The 20,757-nt window shown below is 39.3% G+C and overlaps 1 protein-coding gene across 9 annotated transcripts in view; it reads right to left on the reverse strand.

The window, feature by feature from the left end:
• MAP7 (microtubule associated protein 7) overlaps positions 1 to 20,757 on the reverse strand; it is a gene marked incomplete at both ends in the record, with an annotated part of 135,445 nt that overhangs the window by 26,281 nt on the left and 88,407 nt on the right. For 6 of the 9 annotated variants that reach the window (XM_081140314.1, XM_081140313.1, XM_081140312.1 and 3 more), the window contains 4 exons: positions 4,625 to 4,735; positions 8,015 to 8,132; positions 9,032 to 9,195; positions 20,251 to 20,328. In XM_081140314.1, coding sequence (XP_080996440.1) covers positions 4,625 to 4,735; positions 8,015 to 8,132; positions 9,032 to 9,195; positions 20,251 to 20,328 — 471 coding nt within the window. The remainder of the gene's footprint in view (positions 1 to 4,624; positions 4,736 to 8,014; positions 8,133 to 9,031; positions 9,196 to 20,250; positions 20,329 to 20,757) is intronic. The other 3 variants (XM_081140317.1, XM_081140316.1, XM_081140318.1) reach the window with 1 other exon arrangement.

Below are 20,757 nucleotides of genomic sequence, written 5' to 3' on the forward strand. Positions count from 1 at the left end.
GGGGGAAAATCAGACATAATAAAATGAATGAGGGCTCATGCACAGTTCTGCACAGAATTTCCTTTTGACTTTTCCATTCAGCAAGCCAGGTTTTTTCAGGTTCCCGCTTGGCAGCAACATAAAAATTTGGGGGGAAGATAAGGGTAAAGTTGAAGCAAGACAAAAATAAACAGAAAAGCGAAAATCCAATATAAACATAAATTAGAGATTACTAGTTGGTGTGTGAAGAATCTGGAAAGCAAATTTAAGATAATGCAGTGAAGGACGGTCCCAAGTTATACTGGGGCTTGGCAAGTCCACTGTTAGGAAATGCATGCCAGTCATCAATTACTTTATGTCAGCTTCCAGTGATGATCCATGAAAATACAGAAGATACTTTTCAAAATTACCAGGAAAGAAGTTTGCAAATATCACAGAAGTGATCATATATCTATTTTAGAACACATTTCCAAGTCACTTATAAAAGACTTCAAAACCATCTAAACCTGACCAGGCCACTGTTCCTCACCGTAAACAGTAGGCGCAAATCCCTTTGCCTCTGGAGCAATTGTTCTTATAACAATCTTTCATATGCCATATTTTAAATGAATGACATTTATATTCTAGGAAAGTAGTTTTAATTGAAGCCATCCAGTGTTAAATGTGTTATAGAAAATATTTGCTTCTATTTGGAAGAGGTACCAACTTCCAATAAGAACCTTAATTATCTGACTTGACTTTAAAAGAGTAGTTTTTTGATCAAGGCTCTGGTGAATTTAAGAATCAGTGAATTGTTTATTAGATTTTTCTGGTTATTAGGAGGGCTTTCATGGTTAAATTAAATCTTATCTGACAGCAAGATGTTAACAAAAAGATCTGTTATAAAAATCAATGTAATAGTTACAGAGATAGTATAGTGTACACTGGGAAAAGTGCTAATCATAAACTATAGTATGGCAGTGTGCAGATGGGTGTGTTTTGTGTATCAACAACAAAAATACTGTAATCTAAAATTACAAAACATTCACAGAAGAAGATCAATGCATGGGGAAAAGTGATTAGGATTAAATGAAAATCTTCAACAGAACTCTATTTTTAATAGATGAGAAAGGGAAGAAGAGATGAATGCTTCCTTTTTTAGGTAAAATAAACTCTGTAGGCTGATTGGCAGAGGTGGTTTATCATTGAAAAGACATGTCTCCTCCTTTGTTAAGGAGTTCAATTACTTTATTTCTGTGCATCTTTAAGGCATCAACCAAAGAATTTGCCTCAAATGAAAATAATTAAAAACCCTCTTTGACCTGCGTTTAAAGCATATCCAAAGAGATATGTTTTAAAGCTCTGACCTGTGAATGAAAGATTTTGCTAAGACAAACACGTTTCCACTTCTACCATCTTCATAACTATGCCTTGAGCAAAAGAGACAGACCTTTTCCATGAGGTAACTTTTTAGTAAAGCTTAGGACAGGAGAGTTAGTTTATTTATTTTTTCATCTAGAGGGACCTGATTTTAAGATGATAAGCTCCGGAAGGAATGGATATTAATTCTCATGAAACAACTCTAAAATATCGATCCTGTCTAAGCAGTTAAAAATGAGATATTGACAGTTCCCATAAGAGACCGTCCGGACCACGGGAAGCAAACAATCATGTTAGATATTTGCACTAGTATGTTCTCCATCAGCAGGAAACCACTATTCAGTTCCAGTTGATGGAGAAACCAGGCAAGTATTGCCAGGCCCTGATTTTTCATTAGAAATAGAAACCTAAATGGTATATGAAATCTTCCATCTAAAAAATGATGGCAATTAATTCAAATTAAAAAAAGAACAAAGACCCCTGCTCAGGTCAAGCAGAACATGCCTATGGGCAGAATTCAGTTTGAGGTCTACCACACCATGTCCCCTGCCCTAGATTCTAAGAAAAGAATGTATGGACTAATTTTAAGTAAAGCATAGGTGACTTAATTCTTACTTTTTTCAAACTCATTTGTCCTTGAGAAAAAAGCTGGTTAAGCAGGTAGCTTAAGCTAGTAAGATATACACATTTTAATGCAAAAATTTCCAGTGGCAATATTCTCTCTATTGCAGCAATTATAGAAATCTTTGGTAGTCAGGGGTTTCCTTTTAACTCAGGTCATTTTATCAGTCTATGTGACTATATTCAGGTGTGATAATTAAAATATTTAAAAACTGGTAGGACATAGGTGGATGCCACTCATTAGCTCTGCAGGGCCTGGGGAAGCACAACTTGGGGAAGTGGATATTTACCAAGTGGTGTGGAAATATTTCTATTTTTAATAACCAGTAGAGCATTCCAGCTGAATGTCAACCTTGAAAGTATCAGAGCCTCAGTTTAACACCAGCTCCAAGGCCTGTGCTGTGAGGCTGAGAAAGCTCAATCTAGTAATGGTATATAACCCTTAACAGATTAGTCTGGAAAAGGCTCTGCTTTAGTAATTTAATAAAAATGCTTTTTAAAATTTGCTGATAAAGTATAACCAACTTTTAAAAATAGCAGAAAATAAAATAAACTAGCTCAATTACTTAAATTTCCAGATCAGAGAAGTTCAAATTCAGAATTTTTATTCTCTTTAAAAGACCCGGCTTCTCTCACTGTCTTCCTGAGGGTTTTGCTTCACTTAAAAAAAACTGCTTCCTAAATCTACAGGGACCCCTGATGTCCCAAATCTTCCCTCCAGGCCAACCTTGTCTGTTAGACCCAGAAACATTTTGATGAACGGGAAGAAAAGCAGAACTGCCCAATTTAGCGCTCTCCCTCCTGTCCTTGGTCAGCTTAGTGTTCAATTTTATAAGCCTGTACCACAATTCAAGGGCAGTTTTCCTGGCCCCGGCTTTGAATTGGTTATTGAACTTCCCTGGACCCTTAACCTTACCCAAAGGAAGAATGCACAGGGTCAGGGGTGATCTAAGGAAGGGTATCCATGAAGGTAAAACCTGAAGAGGCAGTGTAGCAACGACACGGTGAGAAGCTGGTGATCTCAGTTCTAGTCCCTCTAACAGTCTGTACCACACCAATTCAGGCCCTTCACCTTCGGGCCTCTTACCCCAACTGCAGTAGACGAGCCATCCAATACATTTTCTGCAGTTCTAAGATCCTGTTTCTTAAGAACATCCAATCAGCTACAATCATGCAAAATCTATAAAACACCTTATTTCTAGGTGACACAGTATCGTCCTCCTGATGACGTGTAGACGGGTTGCTGTCTGGCTTACTGCCCATCCCGCACTCCCGACCTTACCCCAATTTCAGCCGTGGGAGGGCAGGAGGCAGGACACAAGGCTTAACTTAAAAGTACTGTAAAATCCCAATTGCAGCTTGTCTGAGATCCAGGTTTACAAAAGTATAAAATCAGAGAGCTAAGTGACCAGTTCCAAAGAAAAGATGGACAACTGTGAGAATAGCATCCACATGCTATATTTTACATTATATTAGGGGAATGAGTTTGAAAAGAAAGGCTATTTATGAAGGAATTTTAATTCATAATGTGTTTCTTTAACATATAAAAGGCCTCTAATTTGACTACATGTCTAATACTGATTTAGGCAAATCAGGTTAAAAAGAAAAAGAATGGTTTAAGTTAAAAGGCAAGAATAGGACGTTGTTGAAACATTTACTGCATTAGGAGATGAGTTATAAAACATCAGCCCATATAATATTGTACATAATTTTTATACAATATAAAATATACAAATACACATACACACATACAGAACATGCACACATTACATTCTTTTTCAAGACTATAAACACTGAACCTTTCCTGATCAGTTTCTTAATAAAACACTTAAAGTAACCACAACTTGTTACTTTTAAAGAGTATTTACTTTTATATTGCACAATAATTTTTTAAACTTTAAATAATTTTAATTATGTAAAACAAGTAGCTTATCTTAAAAGCTTGTTTTTTCCTACCATAATATATAAATATGTAAGATAAAACTTTGTTTTAATAAATAACAACATTCATGTACTGTAAATCCACGAGATGAATAAAGCTCAAAATTAAAATAAAATGTTAATTGGAAAACTATGATTATTAAAATTTTTAGAAGGCTTCACTGATGATATTCTTGCAGTTAGGCCAAATCCCTTAAGAGTAAATGAATGGAAACCAAAAAACCAGTCACACACACAAGAAATGTGGCAAGAAAGGTTTGGTTAAATGAGAAATAAATTAGCAAAATGAAATCTACCAACATGAATCAATTAAAAAGTATTTTTTTTAGAAAGTCAAAGCCTGGAATTTCCAAAGTACAGATGAAAAGTCAAAGACAGCATGATTGAAGTAAAATAAATGTTCGTAACAAAGATTATTTGCATGTTGGTGGATAAGTGGGTGATTTCTGGAGCTGTAAACTCAGTTACTAAAGAGTTGAGAGAAGCACCGCTTTCATCACTGCTAAATGCAATCATTCAGCCAAGTTCTAAAATGAGAAATGTTCTTGTCGCAAGGAAAATGCTGCTCAGCCGTTTATTGCTTTTTTACTCTGAAGTTTTTTTCTTCCTATTTAAGAAACGTAGGGAAAGCAACTTCAGATGCTTATTTTTATCTGTAAACATTCAGAAAAAAAAGCATTAAGTAAATAACAGAACACTTTTTTTGTTTTCCTTTTGACTGTACCTCTATCTGGAGAATTTAGTAAAGTTGCAGATGAAGAGGAGAGCCGCTTGCTAATGACGGGATCAACATGTTTCGAAAGATTCATGGTGGAAACTGACCGCCTGTCTGGATCTAAAACAAATGGAGATAATGCTAATTGACAGCCAGCATGCAGGATTGCAATTTCCTAGTTCGCTGATGCAAGGAAAAACTAGGACTGGATGCTTTCAGCTCTATCACTAGATCTTTCATAATAGCACAGTTTTCTAAGTGGACATTTTAAAGGTAACTTAAAGGGTAGAAATAAAATTCATTTGTCTTATAGGATAAAATAAATATTCAGTTCACCAGTTTGTCAGGCAGGGAAATTTAAGCATATTGTTATGATATGACAAATGACGGCAAGTGGAGGCCACTAAAACAATGGAGGCAGACTGTGAAGTAGAGAGGACTATAAAGGTGACAGCCTTCATAATTCCCCGAAGCAGGAACAATGGGGAAGAAATAGTGCTGGTGAAACAGAATGCAAAACACCAGAAGACAAAGGACAGCGGGCTCTGCGCATTTGCTGGAGCCTTTGCTGGCACACAGGGTCACCTTCACCCAGGGCGTGAAAATTCTTTACAGGAAAGCAGATTAACAAGAAAGAAAGAAGAGGAAACACTCTCGGTGTGGCAAGGATGGCTGCTATTGCATTTCTTTTTTCAAAGTCTACTAATAACCACATCGCTAAGCCTATAACATAGAGTTTAAGGTTAGAAACAGCCCACGAAGCTGCCTGAAAAAACCGACAGTAATGTAAAGAAAATTGGAATTTGTTTTCTTTAAGTTTATTAACAATATTGCTCATCCTGCTGTCGAGTAACTTTATAGCAATTCTTAAAGTTCAAGTCAAAAGAGAAATAGCAGCCATTTACAAGGCAAAAATCAAGTCTGTTAAAACAGTGGAACCAAGTTGTAACAATACTCATTGGCATACATCATGTTCCCTGAATAAAACTGTATATATTGAAAGTCTGAAAATCTCATATTTATGGAGGAGGCAGGTAGATGTTCTGACCTATAATAGCCAGAGGTAATAGCCAGGGTTTTGCTGTATCTTGTTTTATTTTCTATTGTTCACTTCTTAAGCTTTCAAAACCTAGTTGCCACTGGTCTAACTAACCTTGGTAAAAAAAATTTTACAGTGAACATTTCAAAATGAACACCTTAATCATGAAATTTGAGGTTCAAGGGCATGAGGAAGGATAATGAAAGCCATTTCCAGGTGATTTTGTAGTACTACATTCTATGATATTGCCTTATATGTTAAGCTCTAATTAGGGGAAAATTGTGTGTACATGCAGGCCTATTCTGCGTGGTTATGGAGGTAAAAAAAATATATTTATTACATTATGCTATACATAAGACAATTTTTAATCATTTCTTTTTCTCACTGAACCAAACACAAATTCATGAAATATTCTGTGAAGAACTGGCTTAAACAGTATAAACTTTTACAAGCCAGTGCTAGTTGATGTCCGAGCAGTCAGACAACACACTGATTTAATCTGGTTTAAATTTAATTTCTAGGACCTGTTTGTTGGTCAGTAAACTGATCGAGTACCCACCACGAGTCAGACATTGCTGTGTAGTAAGAGGTATTCAAAATGAGTAAGATCTGATTGCTGCTCTCAAGGTCACAACAGATCATTTTGACCTTTGAGGATTTTGGCATGTTCCCATTATTTCCAAGCTTCTCTGTTCTGGTATAGCAGCATTTTCCTCTCAGTCACAGCCCTTATAAAAATGGGTTTTATCCAACAGTTTACACTCTCTTGCTCTGAGTGGCAGTGCTAACGGTCATTATTGAACTCTGAGTGTGAGAGCAAGAATTACAGCTAAGTAACGTTATTTCCCCTCAAAGAAAATCTGTAACAGCATCTACTTCTGCCATAGGCATGTAAAACAAAGCCATATAAAAAAAAAATCAGTAAGGTTATAAAAATATATACCATGAGAGCTTTCCTTTCCTTCATGGAGTATATATGTAAAACTATCCCTAGAATAAAACATCCTCCATAAGTGACCCTAATGATTGCAGATTTGATATGTGCCCCACCAAATAAGAGCCAAGAAAGGAAAATGCTGTCAATTTTGGTTCACTGTCAGGAAAGTAGACTGTGGTAATCTGATGGTAGATTTTTTTAAATGAAGGGGTTATAGAAGATCCAGTGGATGTTAGGAGTGAAAGAGAGAGAGCAAACAAAAATCTGTAACATGTAGATTGAAACAAAAAGTGGCAGCACCGAACAGGAGTGGGGGAGGGGGGAGGGGGAGGGGAGTACAAACTGGGTGTACTTTGATCCCAGGTAATTTATTTGCTAAAAAACAGTTTTTAAAAGTTTTATCTAAAAATGTTCACTTCAGGAGAAAGTAAACCTAGTCGCATATTATTATTTCAACAGCTTTAAGTCACCCGAGTTACATTATCACACTTAAGAAACACTGTGCTATATCCCAGATCTAGGCCTATGCACAGGATATGAAGCAAGCGTTATGACTAAGGTGGTGATGGTTCAGCTATTGATGACCTCTGGCCCTAGGTCTGAGGTGCTAGCTACAGGTCAGGCAATCAGCAATCACGGGGAGGTCTGTACCAGATTTTCTAGTACCACCCAAAGTTGTGAAGTGGTGGTCCAGGCCTGCTAAATCGAGAAAGGTGAGTGATGATTCAACAAAACCACCTGGGGACAGAATGTAAAACAATGATTTTTCAAAGTAATTTAAAAAAAGAGGCTAGTAGACTCACACAAATGAAAAAGAACTGACACACTCTATAAAATTCAAGGCGTATTGAATTTACAGTACAAAAATAAAGCCTTTCGCTAATTCCAAATTTCAGTATTTTCATGTTCATTTAAGAACGAGGGAATAGCTCAGATATCTACTACTATTTGTAGCTTCAAACCCTGCACTTTCTCTTACAGAGATGGTGTTACATACACTGTAGGGTCAGGTTACATAAGCTCATAGTATTGATTTTAATTAGTCAATATGACTATGCTTCTTCTAGAATAAAAGATAAGACAGGTGAACCAATTTCATAATCCTGAAACCCTATGCAAATTAATTAAAATAATGTAGAGTTGAAACTAGTATGTTTATTTGGAAGCATTGCATAGATGTCTCTCTCCTCAAGGACTTTTGTAACAAATGAGAAAAGCAATCTGTGTTAAGGGGGAGAACCGTATCTTCTTACCTCCATCACCCTCTTATCCTCAAACAGTAGAAGCATCATCATCATTTAATTGTAGTGTAATTATTTCAGCAGGATTTTTGTTTTGATAAGACTTAGAAAAAAGAAGCAACTGCACTTTTACTGTCCAGGAAAAAAAAAGGGGGTCGTGAAAGTGGTCCCTGCCTGGTTACCTGTACTGTGAATGCCGGGGCTCGCGTGGAGAGGGCCTCCCCATGACCAACGGTTATGCTTCTGTTTTGGCTTCTGGCTCCTTTCCATGGTACGTCGTACAACAGCTTCATGGCGCTCCTTAAATGGAATAGAGCAGCTGAATATTAGATTTTGACCTGGTTGTTTGAGGCTTCTTCTTAAAAAGAGTTTTTAAAAAAACTGATTTGGAGAGGGAGAGAATGGGAGAGAGAGGTGGGGGCATGGGGAGAGAAACATCGATCTGTTGTTCCACCCATTGATGCCTTCATTGGTTGCTTCTTATAAGTGCCCTGATTGGAGATCGGACCTGCAATCTTGGGGTATCAGGACAACGCTCTGACCAACTGAGTTACCTGGCCAGGCCAAGGCTTCTTTAACTTAAGGCAGAGTGGAGTGAGTGGGAGCACTTGACCTCAGTACTCCTAATCTAGTTCCTAACATCTACACCTTATCTTAAGGTGAGAATAATATCAGCCTGGGTCAGTTATTGAAATCATTAGGACCCAGTTGAAAAAGCCTGTTGCATACAGTAGGAACCTAAAGAAATGATCCTTATTATTTCTACTGCGAATACACGTGGTCCCACACCTGAAAAATGGAATTTAGAATCTGAGGATACAGGTAATCCTGATTCCACAACGCGCTGAGTTGCATGGCCTTGTAACTTACCCATTCTGAGTCTAAATTTCCATTTTTGCCAAGATTCAAGGAGACAACCTAGTATGTAAAAATGCTTGTCTGTGGTAGAGCCCTACAGAAACCCAGTGGTCTTAGACGTCAGTACAGATGAACTGACCATAAGCTATAGGCCCAGACCAGGGGAAAGGGGCTTGCAAAGCTTCTGTCGCAAAAGCACTCACGCCCCTCTCTCCGTGGCTTCCACACCCCACACCCCAACCTCCCTCCACGCGGGGCCTGCCTGCCCGCGGCTTCCTCGGAACCACCGTCCGGCCGCGGCTCCTCCCGCAGCGCCGCGCCCCCGCCCCGGGGCGCCTTACTCGGTCTTCCTCCAGCCTCTGCCGCCGCTTCTCCTCCACCGCGGCCCTGCGCCGCTCCTCCCGCAGCCTCTGCTCTTCCAGCTTCTTCCTGCGCTCTTCCAGGTGCTTCTCGTAGTGCTGCCGGGCGCGCTCTTCCTTCTCCAGCCACAGCGTCTCTCTGGCGGCTGGCAGGGGAGGGCGGGGAGGGGAGGGGAGGGGAGGCGGGCGCACGGTTAGGCTGCGGGGCAGGCCCGCCCTCGCCTCCCTCAGGTTTTCAACAAGAATGCGCCCCGGCTCATTTGGAGCACGATTTCCTACGCTGACAGTGAGGCTGACGAAGAGGCACTAAATTCTGCTCCTGGGGAATCCCTGCCGCCCTCTAGTTTGATACAGTATTACGCGGAGTAATGCACAGATCGCCTGCTCTGCGCCCAGTTCTGATACTGATGGGATGCTCTGCAAACCAACAGTGCTACCTCTCTCTCCCTTTTTTAAAAACGTGATGCGACACAACACTGGTTCTCTGACAGAATGAAAAGGACTTGGGAGAAAACCCCAAAGATTGATAGTTGGCCAAAGGCAGATTCCATGCCTCACAAGCACATCCTACTGAGTCAGGTCAACAATTCGAGGGGCCAAATGTGCAGCTGATCTGGTGTGTGAAGAGCTCCTGACCTAGTCAGATAAGAAAGCATCACAAGCTGAACGAAAACACTCAATTCAAAAAATAGTGTTCTTTGAAATGCTCCTTCCTCCGTTTAGGGGAAAATATAAAAAATTAATTTTTTAATATGATGCTTCCTTGAGCCATGAAATTCCAGAAAGAATTAAGTTCGAGAACCGAGGTTCCACTGTAGTTCTTAAAGGTGGTTCTATCTCAACAGGGCTGGACATTACTACAAAGATAATTACTTTTACCCCAAATAATCTTCTAAAGGAATAACATATCTTTATCCATCAAACTCTTATTGAGTGCCAATTCCATTTTTTCTACCCGGAAGTCAAGATCCTATTGCAGAACCTTCTTTAAACAACTGTCTTTTTAAAAACAGTCATACCGAGAACAGGCAAACAATGGTGAAATAAGCAAATAACACTTTCATATTATTGAAGAGCATGCTGGTGAGTGCTGGAACCATTACCAAGGACAGATCATGCAACCTTTTAAATTAAAGGAGAGCACATGAGATATTTCAATATTTTAATAAGAATTAAATGATTTAAGAGATTTAGTTATTTAAAATATTTCCTAAAGAATGTGCCAGATAATGTGAAAGTTAAATTATTAAGAAATGCGTCTTGAACACAAGAAAAAATCAACAACTGCTGTGCACTGAATTGTGACCAACTCCCTCCAACCCCCCATTCATATGTTGAAGCCTTACTACTCAATATGACTGTATTTGGAGTCAGGGCCTTTAGGAGGTAATCATGGTAAAATGAGGTCACAAGAGTAGGGCCCTAATCCAATAGGATTGCAGTCCTTATAAGAAGAGACACCAGAGAGCTCTCTACTTCCCACTCTGCAAGCTCAGATGCTCATGCGAGAACAAAGCAGCCTTCTGCAAGCCAGGAAGAGAGCTCTCATCAGAAACTGAACCCTGTTGGAACCCTGACCTCGAACTTTCCAACCTCTGGAACTGTGAGAAAATAAATTTCTGTTTAAGCCACCTAGTCTATGCTATTTTGTTATGGCAACCTGAGCAGATAACTCATTCAGTATTTAAATCATTAACAACCACTAACTTCATAGAGGCAGCACTCTAAAAGTATAATAGCATGTCTGAAAAAGGAGCTGTGATGAATATTATTAACGTTTATTCGTGTGAAGTTAAAATTTCCCCTGGACTCTGGGATCATAACATCAAATGAAATGAAAACCCACTGTAGCCCCTAAAATACTGGACATTAACCAGTCAGTCCCATCCCTGAGCTGCTGCCACCAGGATTATATTCTAATGATGCTGGGACAGTATGTCAGTGCCACACAAAGGGGAGATGCACTATCAATCTGGACTCCATTTAGAAACGTACATCCACTCTTCTACTCAAAAGAATTAAAAATGAAAAGCAGGGCATTGTAGTGGATAGAACACAGGAACCTGAGTCCACCCCCTATCCTGCCACTGAACAAGTAATGACTTCTGTGGTCCTGTCCCCTCAAACTGCTATGGCATCATCTTCCTGACAGAGTGGCAGGCGGGCTCACGGTAACATTATAAAGCACTTTAGCACAGTGCCATATATGTCACAGGGACTCAGCACATCTAGATAATTACAGTGAGTGAATCTCTTTGACGATCATATTAATTCCTGTCCTGCTAGAGAGAAAATTCAGCCAACAGGAAGAACACAGGTCGGACAGAAAACTGAAGTGGTGCACTCATGGATTGGGTGGGCTCCCTATTCCAGTCACACTCAACAAGCCACTGCCTGGTCTGGTCCTTCTGAACAGGCTTACATCTGTGTAGGTGGAGTACAAATTTCACCACCAAATGAAGGAAAGAAAAACGTGACAGAGAATACTGTAATATTATCACTTAATCTCTGACACATACACAGCCGTTGTCTTAGTTTCATATTAAGATAAGCAAGGATATGAATCGGTTACTGCTAACACTGGGTACCAGAAGAGCCATTAATGTCAAGAAGGGTCAGAAAGTGACAAGTGATAATATCTGAGTTCGGGTACTGATTCTGTCAATTATTCTGTGACCTTGGGAAAATTACCTAACCTATCTGAGTGCTAAATTAGAGAGTGTACACAAAATGATCTACCTGCAAGCTCTTTTCCATTTAACTCCCATGACTCAATTTGTTGTTTTTGCCTCTGAGGACATGTGTGGGATTATAATTAGGTTTCTTTTTGACTTGATTTTTATGTTAAAAAATTTATTTAAAAATATATCTTTATTGATTGCAGAGAGAGGAAGGGAGAGGGAGAGAGAGATAGAAACATCAATGATGAGAGTCATTGATTGGCTGCCTCCTTTACGCCCCCTACTAGGGACTGAGCCCACCACCCTGACAGGTGCCCTCACCAGGAATTGAACCTCAATCTCCTGAAATAAATGTGGGAATATTACTACCAGACAAAATGGAATTGAAGATCAAATGGGGGGGGGGGCACCCAAAGGAGTTAAGTAGTTCTCCCAAGACCATGTGATCTAAAAGAAGTAATTGAGATTTTAATTCAGCTCCGATTCCAAAGCCTGTACTCTGAGGTACTACACAATCCTTCCTCCACAGGCACAGCCGCCTGCCTGAAGTTTCAGCTTGAATTTCCCAGTCAGATCCGTCACATCACCTTACTGATTATTTGCATATCTGTCCCTACCTCAAACCAGAACCTACTCTGTTTTCTATGCTTAGAAACCAGATTCATTTAACCCCCAAATGCTCTACAAAGTTAGGCCTCAGGGTCCTCCTCAATTTCTCCCTCATAAAATCAATTTTATCTCAACAAAGCAGTTTTTCAAAAAAATGTCTCCCACATCTAAACAAATGACCCTATCATTTTACATCAGAACTATCTCTACAATTTTTTTTATCTGCTCTCAATCTCCTCTCCTGGAGGCTATTGGGACTGAGGTGCTGGGATGGGGGTTTAGACCTGTGGAAGACCTTCCTCACACAATGGGCTGAAGGACTGAGATAAGAAACCTCTTATCTTCAGGGCCAGGCTTCAAAGAATGTTTCACCTACCCTGAAATAAACAGTTTTACCAAAGGAAACAAAGCCATGGTGTCCTTGGAATCCTTTGGTTACTGCCTCACCCTAATTCACTCTCACTCCTCAGAACCTGCCCCCCTCTCCACCCGGCTCTCACTGAGCCCTGCTGTCAGACCCGGAGGCACAAACACCCCTCTCTCTGCCTCCCCCGAGCTCAGAAACATTAGGCTTCCCCCGTTCCACACATCTAAGCCAGCGTCTGTGGAATCACATGACCTTCCGCCCTCGTCTCATCACCATCATCATCCCGGTGAGATGTCTTCACCTCTCACTTTGCTCTGACACCCACATGATTTACAGGTATTATCTTCGAAGCCACTCAGTGAGGTAGACACTGCTATTAAGCATTTTATTATGAGGAGTCTAGGACACAGAGAGGTGAAGTAACCTGCCTGACATCTCACAATAAGTCAGTGGTGGAACTGGAATTCAAACTCTGGACTGACTCAAGAGGCAAACAATGAACCACTATTGCTAAAAGACATCATTTGGAACACCTCCCTATGACTAACGTTCCTCTAAATTGGGGCAAGTTGGTCATCCATTGTGAAGATCCTGATCTTCTAATGTCACTCTCAGTCTTTCTTGTCATCTGTTTATAAGACCCTTTACTTTTCAGGTTTTAAGATCTTTCAATCTTCAGCCTTAAAGGCAAAGTAAATTTGAAAGAAACAAATAATGGCTGCTGAGTCACAATGATTCATTTCATCTTAGAGCTTCAGCCTCTGAGTTGCTTAATTCACCCCATAACAAGCATTTATTCTTTCCAGTCCTGAGCCTGCCTCATGATACAGCGCCTTTGGTATGTGCTGATGCCCATATCCCTCCCACTAATGTGTATTCAGGTCCTTAGATGCTCATAACCTGCCTGACAGCCTTAGGAGCTTCTGTGCAGTACATTCATTAAGTGACAACTTCAGGAGATGCCAAGATTGACCACAGATCTGCCCAAGTTTTATCCAATAGAAATGTGGATTAGAAACACTCCTTCCCAAAACCCACTTTTTTTTTGTGGGTAGTTCTGTCAAAACCAATGACTGTCCTAATCAAATAATGTGAAGTATGAAATCAGGGGCAGTTTCACTTATGACTGTAATCAGAGGTACAGCATTCCTGCTTATTTACTAATTAACCCTAACCTCTCTATCAACATTTTTGAGATAAACATTCTAAGTCAGATTGAAATGATCATTTATTGCTTGACTACACTCTTATTAATACTACTGTTGCTGAGTTGATGACACATTGACATTAGGGAGAAAAAAAGGCAAAATAAAAAAGCTATGACTGGAAGGCAAGGAAGTCTGATGAAATTATCTGAGAAAAAAAAACTCCAATGTAATTTAATTGACGTATGTTTGAAGGTCAAAATCCTTTGCCTATTATCTTATTGTTGTTTCTAATATATTATATTATGATAAACCTTTTACAGCTTTGAACTTAGCTACGAAATCCAATATAAATGAATTGCATGACAGATTTTATTAGCTCAAAGTTTTCTTCACCAGCTATATGAGTTAATCATACAATTCTTTGAGAATCTTTCATAAATTTATAGAATCCCAGACAGTCCCAGTGGGGAATGTGGCTCCAATCACATCAATCTTCAAAAAGGGAAACCCTGAATCTCCCTAAACATGAAACACAATTTGTCTGGTAAACATTCCTTAAGTTTATTTTCTTGAATTTTGTCAACATACTATAGGACTATTAGTTTTATGACATACATGAAGAACGAGCGGCTTTACGGCACAACTGTTCGACAGATTACCTTCGTATATTTTTCCTCTGAGAAAATGCTTAGGAGCAAGAATTCAAGACTTGTTTGACTTAACAGTTATAAGGGCAGGTATTACATGATAATTTGGTAATGTTTTAACTAATTTGCTGTATGCCCTCGGCATTCACCTCTACTTATATTAAAATGCATAGACTCACTATTCATTTAACATTCAAAAGACAATTGTTAGACACTGTGTCAGGCACTGTCCTCGGTCCTGGGCTATAGAAGTAAAATAATGACACAGTCCTTTCTCTTATGGGGCTTATGGTCCAGTGGGGAGACCGACTTAGGTGCAATATGTACATTTAGATGTTGTCAGTGATATGGAGAAAAAGATAAAGTGCTAGTTTGAAATTTGAGTGAGGTGGTCAGGGAAGGTCTCACTGCAAAGATGGCATTTAAACCACGCCTGAAGGAGAGAGAAGGAGCTCCGCAGGTATCTCCGGAGGAGCATTCCGGGTGGGACACATAGCAATGAAAGCTACAGGAGGCTGATCTTTCCACTTCAATATCCCTCGTCCTGGCTCAATAGCAACCACACATTAAATATTAATTGAATGATCGAGTAAACTAAAATGGCATAAAATAACTTAAAAAAAAAGGTAGTGGTGGTTAGTTTTACTTTAAGCTACCTAGTATAAAAAGTTAGACTGTTCCAGAAATTCTATGTGCTCTGATCCTTGTGTTTTTGAAGAACAGTTGATAACCAGGATCCATTTCAAGTGCATATAGACAAAATGACATACTCAGTGGACTCCAAGGCTAACAAATGATCAATGCCACAAACAGTTCTCAAAAAGATGTCAGAAACTGCTTCAGCACTTGCATTTCACCCTCTTGTTGTGTGTCAAATGGAGCAGGCACTCGGCACTCCTGCACCTCACTGGTACGAGGAAGTAGCCTAACCCTTCATTCACACGAGAGTTTGCTCCGTGCCTGGCTAACTTCAGAAAGTCCACAGCAGCATAGAGGTAGGGATCGCTCTTACTTAACAGCATCACCACTTGTTGAGGACCTTTAACATGGCAGTGTCACCACTTGTTGAGGACTTTTCACATGGATCTTGGTGACTGTACCAATTAAAAGCATGTCTAAATAGCTGATATGACAGAAAGAAAAGAGGGTCTATTATCTACTCGGTTTTTCTAGATTCTCTCGGTTCCTTCCTTAAGCTAAATTATCACTCAGTGTTTTAAAAATAAAATAAATGACCTTCTATTAAATAAATTACATTCGCAACTATGGCAGGCCCACGCAATAAAAAGTACAACCACTGTCTTAATTTGCTACTAAATGTGATAATACATAGTGAAGTGTTTAGAACACTGCTTGGCCCATAGTTACTGCTTAATAAACACTGTTATTACTGTTTATTAATAACATTAAGGTAATTTAATATTATTACTTAATTAAAAACTAGGGTAAAATCAGTAAAAATCAGTAAATATTTATTATACATCTATTTAAACTTAGTGCTATGCCATGTATTAGTATACAAAGAATTGGAAAACAACGGTCATACGCTTCAAAAGCTTAAAATATACACAACCAGGGCATAATATAAAATCCAACCAGAGAAAGTTTAGTAGAGTGTAAAATGGCATTATGATGTGAACTAAAATATGATAGTTACATAAGATATAATGAGAAAATGATAGAATTTCCAAAAGGAGAAAGATAATGAGGGCTAAAAAGGCTTCAAAAAGAAAGACTGGCACTAACTATGACAGAGCTGGGCTAGTGCAGGACATCAACGAGACTGAACCAGTGACTGAGACGTAAGCGCATTATGGCCTGGACTAGGACCATAGCAGGGGCAGCAAATGTAGTCATGGGACTGAGATTTATGCCGAAGACAGAGGTCAGCTAGTCTTATGACTAAATGGATTTAGGATAAAGAGAGAGCAGCAACTTCCACTCACATACTGGGCTAGAGAGAGCTGAATCCCCAGCTAGAGGACTCGGCTGAGTCCAGACTGACCACTGGTAGCTACAAGTGGCTCAACAGGCCAGGGTGGGGACTGGCCAGTGCACAGCATTGAGCAACCAAGGAAGAGAGAATGTTTTATCCTGCAAAAGACCCAGTGCTAACACTGGTAGTCAGAAAGATACCAGTTCCTCTAGCAGCACCAGAGGTATCAAAAATAGCTACACGGAATAATTTCTTGAGGCCAAAAAAATATTGGTGCAACTGATCGGAACACAGAAATTACCCAGAGGAGTAAATTTTGGAGTGAAAGCTGATGTACAATTTATTTGTATTGAAGCTGAGTTTCAGATAATGGGAATGCATCCACTGCTTTATGAGTAGCTGGAAATGCAAAACCCGTATCATCAGAAAAGGGGAGTTGAAACCATGAGAACAAATAAGATCCTAACCCCCCCCCCCAGTAAAAAACAAAATTAAAGTTTAGAAGAGAAATGGCAAAAAAGATGTAGAAGTCAAGAGAGAGCAGTTTGAAGAAATGGCCTGAAAAGAATCAGATGAAATGGAGTAGTTGAGCAGATTCCTTCATGTATAAAGCTTTTAATGCTCAACCAGACAGAACAATCCCAAACATGAAGAATTATGCCTGATTTTATGTAATAAATTGAAAGATAACGTAGAAACAGCAGGCCACATGACATAATCCTGCCATAAAAGCATTAAAGCATGACTCAGAGGGTTAACCCACAGAAAGTTATTAATAGGACCTCCATTTGCAATCAGTACAAACACGATATGCCACCAAAAAAACAAACAAAACAAAAAGACCTTTATTCTCTCTACCTTGATTTTTTTAAAATGTGGATTAAAAAGAATCTTTCAATGTTAATTTAAACCTACATCCAACAGTGAATAATCAGTCTCACTGACCAATCACTTTAGATTTTGCTTTGTTGGAATTTCTGGAATGGATTCCTGGTTTTTTTCTCCTTTAACTTGGAAAGCTGTAAAGTTTGAAAGCTTTGTAATACTGATGTTACCAATGTTTTTTGCTTTCAAAAAAGCACAGTCCAAATATCTGTTATTAAGTGACAGTCCCCTAGCCCCTTTTAAAAAAATATTCAACTGCTACCATAGCTTCTGCAAAGCACAGTGTATGGGTAGTTCGTCAAGTGTGCCCTTTGATTTTCTGTTAATACTAAAGAATTTTTAGAAATCACCCTTATGTATTCAAAGGCACAGCTTAAATTCAATGCTAGACTTTAGATGACTCTTTAAAGATGTATGCATGTGCATTTGCAAGAATGTTTATTTGTATATTTATGAAGATTCCAGGGAGCCTCTCAAGACTTAGTTTCTACTATGATGGCTTAAATGGAAAAGAATTAGCAACGAGAAAATTAAAATTTAAAAATGCAATAGAACTCACACAAATGAAAAATAAGAATTGATGTATTTCATTAAAATTATGATTCTCAACAATAACAAAAGAGATGATACCAAATTTAAAGAAAACTATGATATTTAACAGGGCAGGGTTATGAAGAAAGAGAAACACTGTATATTAAATACTGGTTCATCAAAAAAGTAAAATACAATAGGATAATACAATAATCTGAAAATTACTCTGACCCATGTACTAATCCGAGGAGCACGTCGGGTCTGTTACCAAATGCCTTCTTCCCACCTGTCCTTGCATCTGCCCTGCAGTCCCGCCTCTTGTTTCCCTGCACGACTCTTCTTCACCCTCTAGTTGGAAGCCCAGGTGACACTGACATCCCCAGACTGGGTTAGGTGTTTCTGTGGTTCTCAACACCCCTTGTGCACACCTCTCCGGTACCATCCTGTATTATAATTGCTTTGTGCTCATCTGTTTCCTCAAGGGACTGCAGCTAGCCCTTGAGGGCTGGGTTTCCACCTTAATTCATCTTTTTAACACAGTACCTGTCAAATAAAATTTCTGAATATATAAATTAATGAGTCATGTTCTGCACCACTGATATGAATTGAAATATGGGACTACATTTTAAGAAAAAAATATCTAGCCACTTAACATACAAAGCTAGGCAACTTGCAGGGAGAATTTGCAGGCTTGAAGCTATGAGTCTGATGACTTTATAGCAGAATAAGGGAAATAATTTTTGTTTGTCCAGCATATTTACTTTTCCCACAAAAGAATTAATAAAGCTTGGCTTTGAAGGACAAAGAAGCCAAACGGAAAGGCATGCGTTAATGTGTAAAAGCCAATTCACAATGGGATTTAAATCATAAAAAAGTAGGCCGATGCTATGGAGCTACCTCCACTCAAGCATACATGAATCCATGCTGCAATTCTAAGGAGACATTTAATAGTGTAGGACCTGACCCACTGGGACGGGGTGGAAAGGGGAGGTGAAGAACACAAGTGCTAATACTCCGATGGCCCCAAAGCCAGAGTGCCAATAACAGCCATCCTAGGGCAGCAGTCAGTTTGCTCTTTTTGCTCATCTGGAGTCTCTTCCTGCTTCAGTAACTCTGGCCTTTTCCCTCTTTCTCAGGTCTGGTCCACTTGTCAAACCAAACTTGACTAGGGAGCAGTGGGCACAGTCCACAGACAGCCCTCCTCTCCAGGAACCTACCAAACTGCAGGAAATCTGTCAGAGACAGGGAACTTCAGGACTGGGTGGAAACTCTAGGCACAGGAAAACAGGAGAGCTTGCTCACTTTCAGCAAGTCATTGAAATTTCTGTAGAAAAAACCGTGCCAGCAAAAGAAATGACTTTATATGATCATTATGGCAAGGCAGAGAAAGTTAAAAGAGTGTAAATAATGCTAATAGACTTTTGAAAAACATATTCCAGGGAATTTCACAAATTTGGGTTCTTAAATAAGAATTTTAAAAAAGATGGGATACAATGGCTGGGTTCCCCAATTGAAACATGAACTTTTAAAAATGCAGCAGAACTTTATAAAATTTATGGGTCATCCACTGGAAAGATTTTGGCAACCTGAGTCAGCCCTAGTCTTAAAATACTGAGATGCTCCAGGAATACAGACATACTGACCAGGCAATTCATCTTTTCAACGTACATAAAGAGAGTACCCTGTTTTAGCAACTTTGCATAAATGAACTGCAAAGTAAAGGAGGAGTTGGCACCAGCATGCTTGCTCAATGTTCTGGAAGACAATGACCGATGAGAGCTCTGATTGCAGCTTCCTGGTAAGCCAGTCCTGTGACCCAGCTCTCCAGGTGATTATATGGCAAATACTCCAGTTGCTAACCTTTCACAAGGGCCTCATGTAACAAGAGAAAAATCAGACCTCTCAGCACAAGGTCTTATGCTTTTCCTGGCAGCAAAGTTTTAGCATCTGTCTATAAATTCAACAGCAGCATTACTTTAACATGGAAAGCGGTAAATGCCTCTAGCAGTGTCTCGTCTCATAACTGTTCCCATAAAAAAGAACCATATGCTTACTGTCCTTGTATTTTTTAAGCTGTAAAATGTAAGCTGAGCCATCACGCCTCTCATATATCCATTCCCTCCAGGGCCACATAAAACTGTGATTACAATGTAAGAAGAAGTGAAAATGACCTTAATCAGGGGCCAGGCTTTATTGTCGCTTAAAATTTAGTCCCGTGTTTGTATCACATACTAAATTCTGTTTCCAAATTCATTTGCAAAACTCATAAAGGCATGCTAGAGAGCACAATTATTATAGTGATGTCCATTTGCTCAACGCTAAGTGTCCATTATCCTAGAGGGGAAAGTACCATTTCAACAAAGTGTTGCCTAAAGACCAAATGCGGGCTAGAGATACCTAGCTGCTTTTCCCGCTCCTCACGGCGCTCCCGGGCCAGTCGCTGGCGGTCATCGACCCGTAGCACAGGCGGAGGGTCTGAAAATGATAAAAAACATGGGAGGAAAAGCATATTTTTTTTAAAAAAAAACAAACTACTGATATACACAGATAAATATCTTTTTGTTCAGTAAATTTGATAAAGACGAATGGCAAAAATTATGTAAAAACATAGTGTAACCGTAGCCTTTTGGCTATTTTCATCAAACAATATATATAATGTTTGGGTTCAAGCATTCACAGCTGAGAGCACTGGTCCTTCTGGATAACCCGAGAGTTGTGCGCCCATACTTATAAAACACCATGAGGGCCTGCTATACATGCTTCAAAGATGAAAGATTAACAACCTGAATGTGACCAGATGCTTTCTAAATCAAAGAGATGTTCTGGAGTTTTCTAATGGATTTAAATTAGCACAAGGTAAAAGAGGGAAGGAAACTAAAATTTTACTGGGTTAAAAGGGCCCCT

Source organism: Miniopterus schreibersii (assembly GCF_964146895.1).
Source record: "Miniopterus schreibersii genome assembly, chromosome: 6".
Classification (NCBI taxonomy): Eukaryota; Metazoa; Chordata; class Mammalia; order Chiroptera; family Miniopteridae; genus Miniopterus; species Miniopterus schreibersii.